At 49.4% G+C, this 13,207-nt stretch overlaps 2 protein-coding genes across 3 annotated transcripts; both read left to right on the top strand.

Moving 5' to 3' along the window:
• The first annotated feature begins 156 nt into the window (after positions 1–156).
• Positions 157–2,339, top strand: LOC100193615 (uncharacterized). Of its 2 annotated transcripts, none has more exon segments than NM_001138716.2 (3): positions 157–1,006; positions 1,446–1,868; positions 2,002–2,338. In NM_001138716.2, coding segments are annotated over 3 exon segments (1,038 nt in total). In that variant the 5' UTR covers positions 157–502; the 3' UTR covers positions 2,113–2,338.
• A 7,432-nt stretch (positions 2,340–9,771) lies between these two features.
• On the top strand, positions 9,772–10,861 carry LOC100382230 (Cupredoxin superfamily protein). The gene is made up of 2 exons (NM_001174985.1): positions 9,772–10,076; positions 10,215–10,861. The coding sequence occupies exons 1-2, from the start codon at positions 9,899–9,901 to the stop codon at positions 10,652–10,654; spliced, it is 618 nt and encodes a 205-aa protein (NP_001168456.1). The 5' UTR covers positions 9,772–9,898; the 3' UTR covers positions 10,655–10,861.
• The last annotated feature ends 2,346 nt before the right edge of the window (positions 10,862–13,207 follow it).

The raw sequence follows: 13,207 nt of genomic DNA, 5'->3' as shown, positions 1-13,207 counted from the left end.
ATGAGCTGCCCATGTTCGGTCTCTTGCGACTGCACCACGCTTAACTGTTGTTGGCCAGAGTCATCCTGCTATGCTAGGATGCTCTGGTCAAGCCCGACTAGCGCAAAACAATCAAGGCAGCATTTGAAAAATACGGATCCGTATAGGAGACACGTAGTGGCTCCAGAGCGGATATGTGTCGTTTGCCTCCACTGACCGCCCCGGCGCCCCGCCCTCGCGTTCCAGGGTCCATGCCCCCCGTGGCAGACCGGGTCGTTGTCTCCATTGCTCATCCATGTTATTCCACAACCCCTTTTTAAAGGGCCACTTCGTCACTCCTCTTCCTCCTCCTCCTCCTCCTCCTCCTCCATGTCCACGGCCATCGTGGCGAGGGCAACCAAGCTGAGCGCTACTCGCAGTCGCAGTTGTTGCCTGCCCAGCATGCAGCTCTAACTCACCCCGTGCAGCAGACGCCGAGTCGTGGCAGGTAGCTAGGAAGGAGGGCAGGAGGGAAGGGCAGGCCATGGCGCTGGAAGCGGTGGTGTTCCCGAAGGAGCACCTAGCGGGCACTGCCAAGGCGCGCTCGGCGTCGTCACTGGCCTGCGGCTTCCGCACCGAGGAGGTCGAGGACAACGGCGGTGTGGTTCTGCAAGGAGAGGCCAGCGATGCGCCCGGTGCCGGCGCGGCCACCACGTGGGAGTGCTGGGACGCGGCGCTCTGCCCGTGCTCCACTCCACCTGCTGGTGCCGTGGAGGAGTGCTGGGACGACGTGCGGCACCGGCTCTCCGCGTCCCCTCCGCTGCCGCCGGCGCCCTCCGCCGCCGTCGCAGCGCCATCGTCCGGGCACGGCAAGGCAGCTGCCGCGGCGCGGCGGAGACGGCGGCAACGCCCGAAGGCGGTGAAGAACACGGAGGAGGTGGAGAGCCAGCGGCGCAACCACATTGCCGTGGAGCGCAACCGGCGGCGGCAGATGAACGAGTACCTCTCCGTGCTCCGCTCCGCCTTGCCGCCCTCCTACCCGCAGCGGGTACGTACGCACGCACACGATCTCCTCCATGGCTGCCGCTCCCCGGCAGTATCCTAGCCGCAAGAGCTTTGCAGGTCATGTCACCAATGCCATGCATGTGCACGAACGGCTTGGCATTCCACCGTGCTGCTGATTGCCGCTGCCGGCCCCGCCCAGCTTTTACTGTAACGGATGTCAAATCTTGCTGCCCCCCTCCCTCTGGCCCCTGGCCATCCGCTGGAGCTGCCTCGCCGCGCTTTGGTGGCACATGTCACGGAATCTCTAGGGATCGTGTGTACTGCACTGCAGGCATCATCATCGTTCATCAAAAGCCGCGCACCTTCTTGAGCGCCGAGCCCTTGGTCGCGACCGACCGAATGGCATGTTCCCTTTGCAACGTGCGTGCTCCCTACAGTCTCCTACGCGACCGATCGAGCGCTGATGTGGTTGGTTGGTGCAGGGTGACCAGGCGTCGATCGTGGCCGGTGCCATCAACTTCGTCAAGGAGCTGGAGCACCTGCTGCAGTCGCTGGAGGCGCAGAAGCGGCGGCGCCAGGGGTGCACCGAGCCACCGGCGCCGGCGCCGTTCGCCGGCTTGTTCACGTTCCCTCAGTACTCCACCGCCGCGACGGGTGTCGTCGCTGGCTCTGGTGACGGTGCTGGCTCCGGCGGCGGCGCCTGCGCGGCGGGGGCGCGGCGGGGCGTGGCCGACATCGAGGTGGCCGTGGCGGAGAGCCACGCGAGCGTGAAGGTGGTCACGCCGCGGCGGCCCAGGCAGCTGCTGAGGATGGTGGTGGCGCTGCAGTGCCTCGGCCTCACCGTGCTCCACCTCAACGTGACCACCACCGCCGACCAGCTGGTCTTGTACTCTCTCAGCCTCAAGGTAACTAACAGCTAGTATAACAACAGACTACCGGCAACACTGCAACGATGGACTCCAGTCTCCAGCTGATGAGCTGAGCAGCCAGTAACACTAACACATTCTCGATCCTCGTGGTCCTTGCTGCTGCATGCAGATGGAGGACCAGTGCCGGCTGTCGTCGGTCGACGACATCGCCGCCGCGGTGAACGACATACTCGGCAAGATCTCCGACGAGCGCGCCAGCCGTCACCTACTAGCCGCGTAGCGTAGCGGCAAGTCTGTTTTAGCAGGTGTCATGTATTGTTGTTGCAACACCACCAATTCGATCCTAATATTGGAAAACGCACTGGCAAGTCGCAATTGGCGCCACTGTCACGCGGTGCTACCACGCGCTCCATACGTCGTTTGCGTGCAATTAAACATGTATCGGTTGGACCAGCTCAGTCTCTTGCAATTAAACATGTTTTAGTAGTACTGTATTATTCGTGTGTATCTACCCAGAATTCAGATTCATTCGCATCTATTCCCGCGTCAGCGCCAATTATTAGCACCGATCGGTCGAGATCGAGACGACGCCTGCTGCGTGCGCAGCGCACACGGGTGACCTGTTCGAGGTCCGTGAACTCGTGGACGACCAGCGCTTTTTTGCTTCAGGAATCTGTTTTGTCTGACCAGTCTGCACGCTTTCGCCAGACAAGAATTAGTAGCATGGATTATTCAGCCAGCCCCTGTCGCGTTTTAAGGCTGCAGTCGTCTTCGTCCTTCTCATGTTGCGCAACGATCTTGCGTGTGCTCTTACGGCTCCAGGCATCGAGTTTACGCTTCAACTATTGAAGAAGGGTATGAGAGGTGAAAACGACCTGAAAAAGGGTGGCCCATGTTTACTGTGACTGAAAAAGAATGTTACTAGGACGACGTGCCAATGGATCCGGGTTGAAATTGAACGCGGGCTATTGTTTTTTTTTTCTTCCTTTCTCTTGTAGGGTCGATGGATCCGTGGAAAGGGGCGTGGAGGTAAAAGCAAGCGAGCAAATGGACGACGGTACTGTGTCTACTGTGACTGAAAAAGAATGTCACACTAGGACGTGCATGCCTACGAAACGAAACTGGTGCAGCTGGCAACTAGTAAGGGCTTTCGTAAGTACGTGCATGCATGCATATGCCAGCCTTTGTGTGTTTGCTATGCTCGCCTCTCGATGCTACAGGCTACGGCTCGTAGCTTTGTTTCACGTCGTCCTACCCTGTGCTCACCCACCCCCTGTTCCTTCGATTTGTAGCCCTGACGCTCGCTGTACAAACAAAACCTGGCCACATGCGCTGATTCAGAGGAAGTGCGGCTGTGGAACCAGCGTATACGTGTCGCCCTTGAACCGTTCTTCTAGTGGATTTCCTTTCGGGGTTTAGAGTGGCAAATAAAACTGCATGGTTATTCTCGAAATGTTACGAACGTCGTATTTTAATTCCAGAGTGATGACTGATGACTACTGACGAGCATGCACATCATGCAACTGCTGCATGACAGCCGAGAACTCAATCCCACCATCTTACCCTATATATATTAAAGACGTATCTTACCCTATATTTTTAACAAACCCTCAAATATTTTATACATATTTTAGTCTTGCTTACTCTATTATTTAAACTGTTAAAATAGATAGAAGAGGGAATCTATATATACGGAGGATAGATGATTGTCTTCTATATTTAGAGAGAGGGGAGTGAATATTCAATTGGAGTCGGTCTCAATCAAGGCACATTTTCCTGCTTACTTCTAAAATCCGACAACAAGATGCGTCGCCTTCGGAGCAAAAAATTGAAAAAAAAAATCGTAAAGCGGCCCTCCTAAGGTTGCCTAACTGTTGGAGAAATACTCCAACTTGCCTTAATAAACTTAACTGTATGGATGAGCCTGAATGAAGTAGAAGTTGCAGAGCAAGACAAGGTCTGTGCCTCTGGATCTTGTCCTGAACTGGCAACGCCATTATACATTCCCTCGTCCAGAGGCAAGCCGCAAGCTACAAGGAGCACGCACATGCGGCTGTGCACACAAATTATGGGAAGAGCAACAGAAGCACTGAACTACTGCTACCAGTACCAGTGTACTACCACGCAACACCACAGATTAGATCAGACAGCCGGAGTAGAACACTTGGGGTGTCTGAAAGGAACCGTTGATCTCCAGTGGTCCATCGAGCTTCCAGTCGAGGAGCATGCCAATGGCGCCACCGTCAGAAGGATTCCCGGCATCAGATCATCGATGGAGGGGCTGCAGTACGTGCAGTCACCGTGTAAAAAAAGAAAGGGGGGGGGGGGTGGGGGGGGGGGTCAAGTATCAGAAGAACGTAGGCTCAGCTCCTGATAGCTAGACGAAGGTGAAAATTGGAACTAAATGTTTGCAGACATCGGATGCGGGTGCTCTGAACTCTTCTGAATCGAGACAAAGACCAGCTGAATCCAGACAAATAAGCACCATTCAGGCAATACGTCTTACCTACCACCCGATACCCCTCCACCCTCTTGTCTCTTTGGATCATCCAGCTATAATACATACAGACGCTATTATTTTCGCTCAAAATTCTATCTGTGTGATGCATATGCATCGAGCGACAAGCAGGCAGGGGAAACAGGTCACCTCCTCCTCCTGCTGCTGCTGCCCCGCTGCGCGCGGCATCAAATTAAGACCTGTCAGGGGATCGATACCCTTCCCCCGCGCGGCGGTAAAGCTACCCGGCCCGGCCTGGCCCCCGTCAATCGGTTCCTGTGCTGCACTGCGTCGCCCCATCTTGTGAAAAATCATTGCAGAAATTGAGAAGCGACAATGGGGACGGACTGCTGTGGCTGGCTGGAAAGAAAGGTCTGACTTGGTGGATCGTCAGGCTCGTGCAACAGTAGTAGCCTAGTAGGCTACGAGAAAGTGAGAGCAAATTCAGCTCGTAAAGAGACGTGCGACTGTTGTCCATTGAAGCGGCCGGATGGATGGGAATAGTTGGACTGGACGGCGCGGGTGTGCCGCGCCATGTCAAGTCTAGTTTGAGTATCCACCCACATGTCAGTGTAAGCTAAACTAATCTACGCATCAATCCACTTTAACACATGTGGATTGAAATCAATATTAAAAAGTACCGAAATAAAGCCTTAGGCCTTGTTCGTTTACGTCGGATTGCACCCGGAATCGTTCCAGTTAATCAAAGTTTATATAAATTAGAGAAGCAATCCGGTTAAGAAACTAATCCGACCCATCAATCCAGCACAAACGAACAAGACCTTAAGTGGATTTAATCCTTTCTAATCCCTTTTAATAGACCTCTAACCAAACAAGCATTGCATAAAGCCGCCATGACCGCCGTTCTTTTTTTTTTCCCGAAGGCTGCTGTACACTTGGACGGTGTCAGCATGTGTGGGCAGGCTAGGGCGGCAAGTGACTGAATGGCATGTAACACTAAAATCATTAGAGAAAATAAGAAACGAAGAAAAATTAGGTTAGTCAGAGATACTGTTTCACTTCCCAACGCTGGATTTCTTTGTTTGTCACGACACGAGCGCTCTGGTGCATTCGTGCCACATTACCGTTCACTCGAGTCATGACTCACCACATCGTTCAGAGTTTAGGTGTCTGGAAGACAGGAACGGAACAAAGCCGTTGGTGTGTGTTGGACGACCAGCAGGCCAGGCCGGACTCTAAAGTAATAACCCTCGAATACCGCATGGTTAGACGGGCCCAATAATCCACAACAGGGAGGCTGGCCCAGTCAAAAGTGTACCGAGTTTATAGAGGACGAGGCATGAGAAAGCCACGGATGCACAGCCCACGTACCACGGGCGGTGGCAGATGGGCCAACAGCCTCGTGGGTAGAGATGGCAATGGGGATCCGATCCCCGATTCCCCGCGGGGAATTCCTCTATTAGGGGATGGGGATGGGGAAATTTCTTCCCCCACGGGGATGTAAATACGGAAGATTTCTCCCCCGACGGGTAAACGGGGACGGGGATGGGGAAGCATTCCCCATCCCCGTTCCCCGCGGGGACCCGTTAAACTTATATATGACGATGTTTTTAGATAATAGTTAATAATATAAATAAATAATTATCTTGACAAAAGATTACTAGTTGTACAAATGTGTTCATTTTAATGTACACATAATAATTTTTACATCTAACAATATGTATAAGTGACAATGTTTTACATTAATAAAAAATGAAGTATGATCTAATTATAATTTAAGCGGGTACGGGGATCCCCGATGGGGATTTATCCCCGCGGGTAACGGGGATGGGGAAGAAATGTCCCCCGTAAACGTTCATGGGGATCCCCGCGGGGAAAATTTTTCGTCGCGGGGACGAAGATAGGGAGCTAAAACCCGACGGGGAATTCCCCGTTGCCATGCCTACTCGTGGGGCGGCGCATGCGGGATATTACTGTGATAGAGAGCCTGTTGGGCTGCCCCGCGCTGGAGCCCACCGGCTAATACGACCAGAGTTTGCAGTGACCAAAGCAAAAGCAGTGAATGGCGCTCAGTTCATACCTCGATGAGCAGAGTTGTTTTGATTAGGGCGTCTGGGAGGGCTCTCAAATTAGCTCCGGCTCTGACTCTTCGAGGAGCCCTTCCAAACGGTTTAAAAAAATAACCCTCAACAAAGAGCACTGAGGGTGAAGCTATTTTTATAGAAAGAAACCGGAGCCAAAAAATAGCTCCCAACGGCTCCTCTCGCGTTAACGTTAAGAGAAGCCGTTTTGTTAAAAAACACTTGATCCTATAGAAATGATGTTCTTAAGAGAAACCAGAGTCGGAGTCATTTTAGAGGAGACGGAGCCGTGTCAAACAGGCCCTTAGTCTGACCAGAGCAGCACACCACTAGGCCAATACGCTTGCAATTTACCTGGATTAGGTATTTAGGTTGCTTGCTGGCAGAGCCCTCGAAACTGGACTTCGGTGCCTTCCTTTATCCATAAAACCAGAAAGGGATCGCAGTGACTTTGAAAAATCGAGCGCCGCTCTTCATGGAGCAAAGTGGAGTATTCGCGAGGTATGCTTTACGCTACAAAGCAGGGAAGAAGCCAAAACAACGGTATGCACTTATCATAGCATTGCTGCTTTAGACCGGCACGGATGTAGTGTGTAGAATGGTCAATCATGAACGATGAGTTAAGTTTACCTTCTACAAAGTGTTTTTGTTGTAAATAATATAACGTCACTCAATCGAAGAGTTAGAATCTCAAGCTGGTTTTTCGAAGTATCTACTTTGGCATGGTATATATTTTTACAGTACCTTAAATCTTGCTTTCAACATACTCTTCTATATGATAAAAATAGATTGATGTTTGACAACTGTTTTAAAAGAGATAAGGTAGGGTCATGTCCATTAACCAAACAGCTTACAGCATTTTATTGGCATAACTCCCTCCCTCTCGTAAAGGGTTTCATTCTCGGCTGACGAGAAGTCAAATGTTTTTAGTTTTAGCTAAATATATGTAAAAATATATTAATAATTTTGATTCTTTGTAACATTCTGTCCAATCACTGGACGGGTGGTACTTAGTCCTGCCAGCTCTCTAGGATCATATACCATAATTTGTCCTTCAAATGCGCACCCGAGAAAAACTTCCCGGTCGGTCATCCATTCCAAATTGCTCGAAGTCAATCACGCTTAACTTAGAGGTTCTTTCGAACTAAACTTCCGAAAAAGAAGATACACCATATTAGTATGGATACTCTATTAATTATATTAAGCCTTGGATCAGGACATCATCACCTAGGGGTCAGGATATCACATTCTTACTCCCTCCGTTTTTTATTTATCGCGTTCTAGTTCAAAAATAAACTAGCGGACGACAAATATTGTAGGACGGAGGTAGTAATTAGTACCATTGGATGAATCGGTAGATATACTTTTTTTAACAAACTTATTTGGACGTACATATGTTAGTAATAATTTCTATAAAGCTAATCAATTTTATAAAATGTTTGATCAGTTTTTTTATATCTTATAGCATCTCTAAGATTTTTTTCTTCTAAATTTTACTCTCTAAATTATCATTTGGAGAGTCATTTGCATAAAAATCGTCGATGATGATGATGCAAGCTGAAATTATTGCTTGTTACAACACAACAAGCTAGGCTATTTGGCTTAAAAATTTTGTGGTGGGCCTTAAATTTGTAGACACCATTTCAAAACCACTTACTTTTAGGATATTAGGTTGTGAATTGTGATACTATTTTCTGGTAACGAAAAATTAACTAAGGGGTCAAAACATTTAGACCTCAAGTATTATGTTGTGAAGGATAGAACTCAGAATCATACTATTAAATTTGAGGACATAGGTACTAAGTTGATGTTTATATAGCAACTTACTAAAGGCTTACCATATAACCTTTCTATACAACATCCATTAAGCATGGGCTTAGTGGAGAGTATATAATTATGGGTAATAGGGCCATATAAATAACTCCTAATAAGTATATCTGGTAGCGTTCGGTTTGAAGCGCCTCACTGCGCGGCCAGTATTAGGACTTGTTCGGTTAGAAATGGATTGATGGGCATTGGACCTATATATACAAATTTAAGTAGGAGAAGGTTTAATTCCTTCGATCCATCTTAATCCGAACAAGCCCTTACTATTTAAAATGACCCTCTCAATCCTCTCCATTACACTTGCTCCTAGTGCTTGTTTGGGAGAAGATGATTGAGAGGAGTAGAGGACTAGAATCCCTCAATAATGAGGGATTATGCTCAATACTCTTCATTACTTTACACCTTTGGATGTTATAGTATACATATAGGTTGAGGGGGATTAGAATGTAAATTGTAATTTATACGCCGAGTATTCAAACATAGTCTAAGATGTTGGAAGGTTTAGGAAGATCCGTCCCCGTCCAGGTGAGTGCCGGTAGCGTCCAGAACCAGAAGGTCACCGCTACCCGACAACTCGTTCTTCACCCGCAGAGGATATTGCATCAACTCGTCCTCCGGTGGTAAATTATTGAAGTCATCTGCTACACCTACGAATATTGCATCATCACCAGAGGCTGCTATGGCTGCACACAACTCTGGCCTGACATCAAGAACTTCGGCATTATGTATAGGTTATGATCATGCGTTAGATTAAGTTTTATTTCAAGGGTCTTCTCATGTCCTCGGCATACATGAACATGGAAAGCATGCACCTTGAGCGATCGACATACAAGTGTGAAGTCATTGTCAAAAGATTAGGTAGCTTAACCCAACCGATCTCCATGTGAAGAAGAGAAATCAGATGCCACCCCGCCAGCACCGGACACAATCAGATTCACCTCACTTTGGCCTACACTATATATCATATGAAAAGATATGGCACCTAAAAAACCAAATGCATGGACCGACGCAAAGCGATAATGCATGGGTGCGTTTCCGATGCATATCTCCCTTGGTCGTCCGCGAATCTGTAAATAAAATATGTGGAGTTTCATCAGAGCCACCCGTTCGAGATCGAATGTTTGGGACTAGTTTTGCGAGAGAATAATCTGTGTAGGCGAAAAAGACACTGCATAGCTTAGTGTGGAGTAAGATTTACTCAAGGGGTTGATCAGTTAAGCTGCTGGTGGCAGGGAAATGGATGCGACGACGACGATGAGATCATATGACGACAAAATCTATGGTCTCCCTGAACGCTGATGAACAGGCGACAGGAGATCCATCAATGCTACATAAAAGTCCTGTTTGTTATGATGGAAAACTTGTTGTTGTCGAAACTTCGTTCTCGAAACCTTGTATCATTGGTTGTTGGTGGCATGAACAGACAGATAGAGCCCCCGATCCGAACTAGCTAGCATGAACAATTAATCGCCGCTCCTATTCGTCGAAAGCGTTTCATTTCCTCATAGAGTCATAGGTAAAGCGGATCGATATATTCTTTCCCACGCAGCCGGTGGAAGCCTATTGCCCACCATACCAACCCCGCGTTGCGGTTATATAGGGCCGTATTTCCCCCGCGTCTCCGCGTCAGTGGAAGCGATCGACACCATTCAAGCTAAAGCTGCTTTCTTGGGAAACGCTTGATCGCAACAGCTCGATCAATGGCTTCTTCCTGGGGTTCTCGGTTGCCGCTCGCAGTAGTGCTGCTGCTCGTGGCCTGCTTCTCCTCCACGGCAGCCGCCACAAGCTACACCGTCGGCGACGGGTCCGGCTGGACAACCGGCGTCGACTACACATCTTGGGCCGCCTCCAAAAACTTCAAAGTCGGGGACAATCTCGGTACGTATATGCGTGCTGTCGTCTTGCTTCATGCATGTGCATGCATACGCAGGCACATGTCGTCACGCACGCGTTCTGGTTTCGTCCTTTGGCTCACGCGATCGAGTTTAATTTGTTTGTCCGATATGTGGGTCGCAGTGTTCAACTACGCGAAAGGGCTGCACACGGTGGTGGAGGTGAGCGCGGCCGAGTACATGGCGTGCACGGCCGCCAACCCGCTGGGCTCCGACAGCAGCGGCGCGACCACCGTGGCCCTCAGGACGCCAGGCACCCACTACTTCGTGTGCAGCATCACGGGGCACTGCGGCGCCGGGATGAAGCTGGCGGTGACCGTCGGCGGCTCCAACTCCCCTGCTGCCACGCCGCGGACGTCGTCCCCGACCCCTACCACGCCGTACACGACGCCGGCCACCACCACGCCGTACACGACGCCGACGTGCTCTGGCGGCGGCGGCACCACGGCGACCCCGGGCATGACTCCGTTCACGTCATACCCCAGCGCGGCCGGCCTTGGGTCGGCGGCGTTGGCTGGATTTAGTCTGGTTTGGTGTGTGGGCGTCCGGCTAGCGCTGCTCTAGGCAAAGGGCGGCCATGGACCGTGGTCGACCAGGGTATGTAACAGTGTAACGTATGTGTTTGTTCTTTGGTCCGGATCGAGCTAGCTGGGGTATAGTATACTTGCCAAGCTGGTGACTGGTGTCTCGACTCCACTCTAAATCGCCGTGCAACCAAACCGTGCAAATCACTTTCCTTGAACCAGTCGAATTGCCCCGCATGTGCAAACCAAACAGGCAGTAAATTAGGCAGAGGGAAGCCCACGTGTGAGATTAATTTAGCCCATCTGCACATAAATTAGGCCTATGAAGGCCCATGTCATATTAGCAGGTTTCGTGGCATTCGCGGGCGCGGCTGAGCCGTGTAATCGAGCCGAGCTGAAGCTGATGACTCCGACACCGGGAGCTTCCGTTAGGCGGGCGTCTGCGCAGTGACGTCTGGGACAGCGGCTTCCGTTAAGCGGCCGTCTGCGCATTGACGTCTGGGACAGCGGCTTCCGTCAGGCGGTCGTCTGCGTAACGCCGTCTGGTCGTCTGCAAATAAGTTTACAACGTTGAAAATAAGTTCAGCCGTACAATCCACTTATCTTCAACTAAATCAAGTATAACAACTTTAATTGCCCCTTCACGGTGGTGTATTATTCTTGACTGGAAGCAACTATATTTCTACTAGAAAAAAAGTTACATGAGAAAACAAATGTTTTAAATAGAAAAATAAAATGTTCTACGAGACATAATTTCTAGAGAAACTGGTGTTTTTTGCTCGGCCTCTGGTGTTAGTTGCCTTGGGCCATAGTCTTTTTTTTTTGTTCCTTCAGCTAGCTGAATTATCCTGCAACTAATAGCAAAGGATGTGATGAGTTGGACGATAAGAGACCGGCTAAATCCTGTAGCCATTTTGTTCGTACCCAGCCAGCATCACTCGCCTTCCACTAAAATTGACACATCGCTGACGACACCAAATGGCAAGTGCTTTGCCTTGGTGCCTGACTCTAGGCCTCTAGCTCACAGCTCAGTCACCCGTTGTTCCGTTAAGTCCACGGGGACAAGATCACAAGAGGCCTCTGAACTCTAAACCCAAACTCTTGTTCTAGTTAACTCCTAAACACTTATGAGTCATTTGATGAGTTCTAACTCCTAAACACTTTTAGTCTCTGGAATCAAATACGTAAGTAGGAACTGAAGTTTTGGTGGTGCCTACTGTCATGTTCATCTCTTGTTTGATCGGCGAACACATCGATGGATATGTCTCCATCTCAGAGGCATTGGTGTCTTCTTCTCAATCCCTGTCCAGAGAATCGGACCTACCAGCCTACTCTACGTACGATGAAATGCCTCTGCTCTCAGGTTTTAGGTGGTTGCACCTGCACGTACAGGTGTAGAACAGTAGGGAGAATCTGACTGCTTGCCTTGCCGGTGCCTCCGTGTTGTGTTGAAAGCCCTATCTGAACATGAAACCATACTGCACGGCGGTGCGAGTCTGGCGAATTATGGCGAGTGTCCCGTGGAAACAGCTTGACTTCCACAGCTTGAGTAGGTTCTGACGGCGAGTTTACAACGGCGTACTACGAGAATCCCAGGCGGTGCCGGTGCCAAATCAGGTCGCACCGCCACAACCCCGTCCGCGTCTCGGCCGACGAGGAAGCGTCGAGCGTCCATGTGCTGATGAGTGCATGCGACGACGACAACTGGACAGCGCCACATCGGAGTAAGCACGGAACTGCCGTACTCCACAGCCAGGTCGCTAGCCACCATGCCGCCGGCGCCCCAGCCCAGGTCGGGAACCCCGCTGCTCATCTCGCGCCCCGCGCGCGTGGCGTGCACGGCGGCGATGCAAAAGCGACCACCGCGTTAATAAATAAAAACGGATTGTTTACGCTGGTCCCCTCGCCTCACCATAACCCCAAAAATATTCGAGTTCACGCTTGACATTGCCGACTTTGGCGCGGATTACCAAGTTCGCATTCTGCACTCGGCACGTCGATGTCGATACGGATGTTCTGCGTTTTTATGGTAAATATGAGTATACGTATTCATATCTAACTTAAATATAGATATTAAATAAATATATTTATTTTAATTTTTAAAAAAATCGAGAGGACCAGGAGGAGGAGGAGTGTGCAGGATTCGCCCTACTCTCCAGTTATCTTCGTTGGTTTATTTCCGCTGCATAAAAAACTATGCTTTCTACGTCTGAACTTCGATTGATGTAATAACTTTAAATACTATTTTAAATCGTGGTATTATGCTTTACTTTATTCTTTGTGCCTCACCTTCGAGTGAACAAGTGATACTTAATCCTTGTTGAGTGGTTTTATCGGACGAGACCAACGGGCTGACAGATTATTTCAATTTAAGTGTGCCATTGACTTTAAAGCGAGACTTGGACACTTAAGCAAATAATCTTGTCGGTTCTGCCACAGTTGTTCATTATATGCTAAAAACCAAAATATCATATATTATTCATATCCATTAAGTATAAATTAATCTATAATCATCTAAATCATATAACTACGACTAATTAAGTATATAAATAAAAAATTAATATAACGTTGATATGCAACGTTATTTAAAAGT

The sequence above is a fragment of the Zea mays genome, chromosome 4, assembly GCF_902167145.1.
Source record: "Zea mays cultivar B73 chromosome 4, Zm-B73-REFERENCE-NAM-5.0, whole genome shotgun sequence".
In the NCBI taxonomy this organism is placed as follows: Eukaryota; Viridiplantae; Streptophyta; class Magnoliopsida; order Poales; family Poaceae; genus Zea; species Zea mays.
This window is presented reverse-complemented; position numbering and strand designations above follow the sequence as displayed.

Coding starts and splice junctions, on each gene's coding strand:
- LOC100193615 (XM_008678348.3), top strand. CDS start 1,084: ATGTCACCAATGCCATGCATGTGCACGAACGGCTTGGCATTCCACCGT. Junction 1,384..1,445: donor TGGCATGTTCCCTTTGCAAC/GTGCGTGCTCCC, acceptor TGGTTGGTGCAG/GGTGACCAGGCGTCGATCGT. Junction 1,869..2,001: donor TGTACTCTCTCAGCCTCAAG/GTAACTAACAGC, acceptor TGCTGCATGCAG/ATGGAGGACCAGTGCCGGCT.
- LOC100382230 (NM_001174985.1), top strand. CDS start 9,899: ATGGCTTCTTCCTGGGGTTCTCGGTTGCCGCTCGCAGTAGTGCTGCTG. Junction 10,077..10,214: donor CAAAGTCGGGGACAATCTCG/GTACGTATATGC, acceptor TGTGGGTCGCAG/TGTTCAACTACGCGAAAGGG.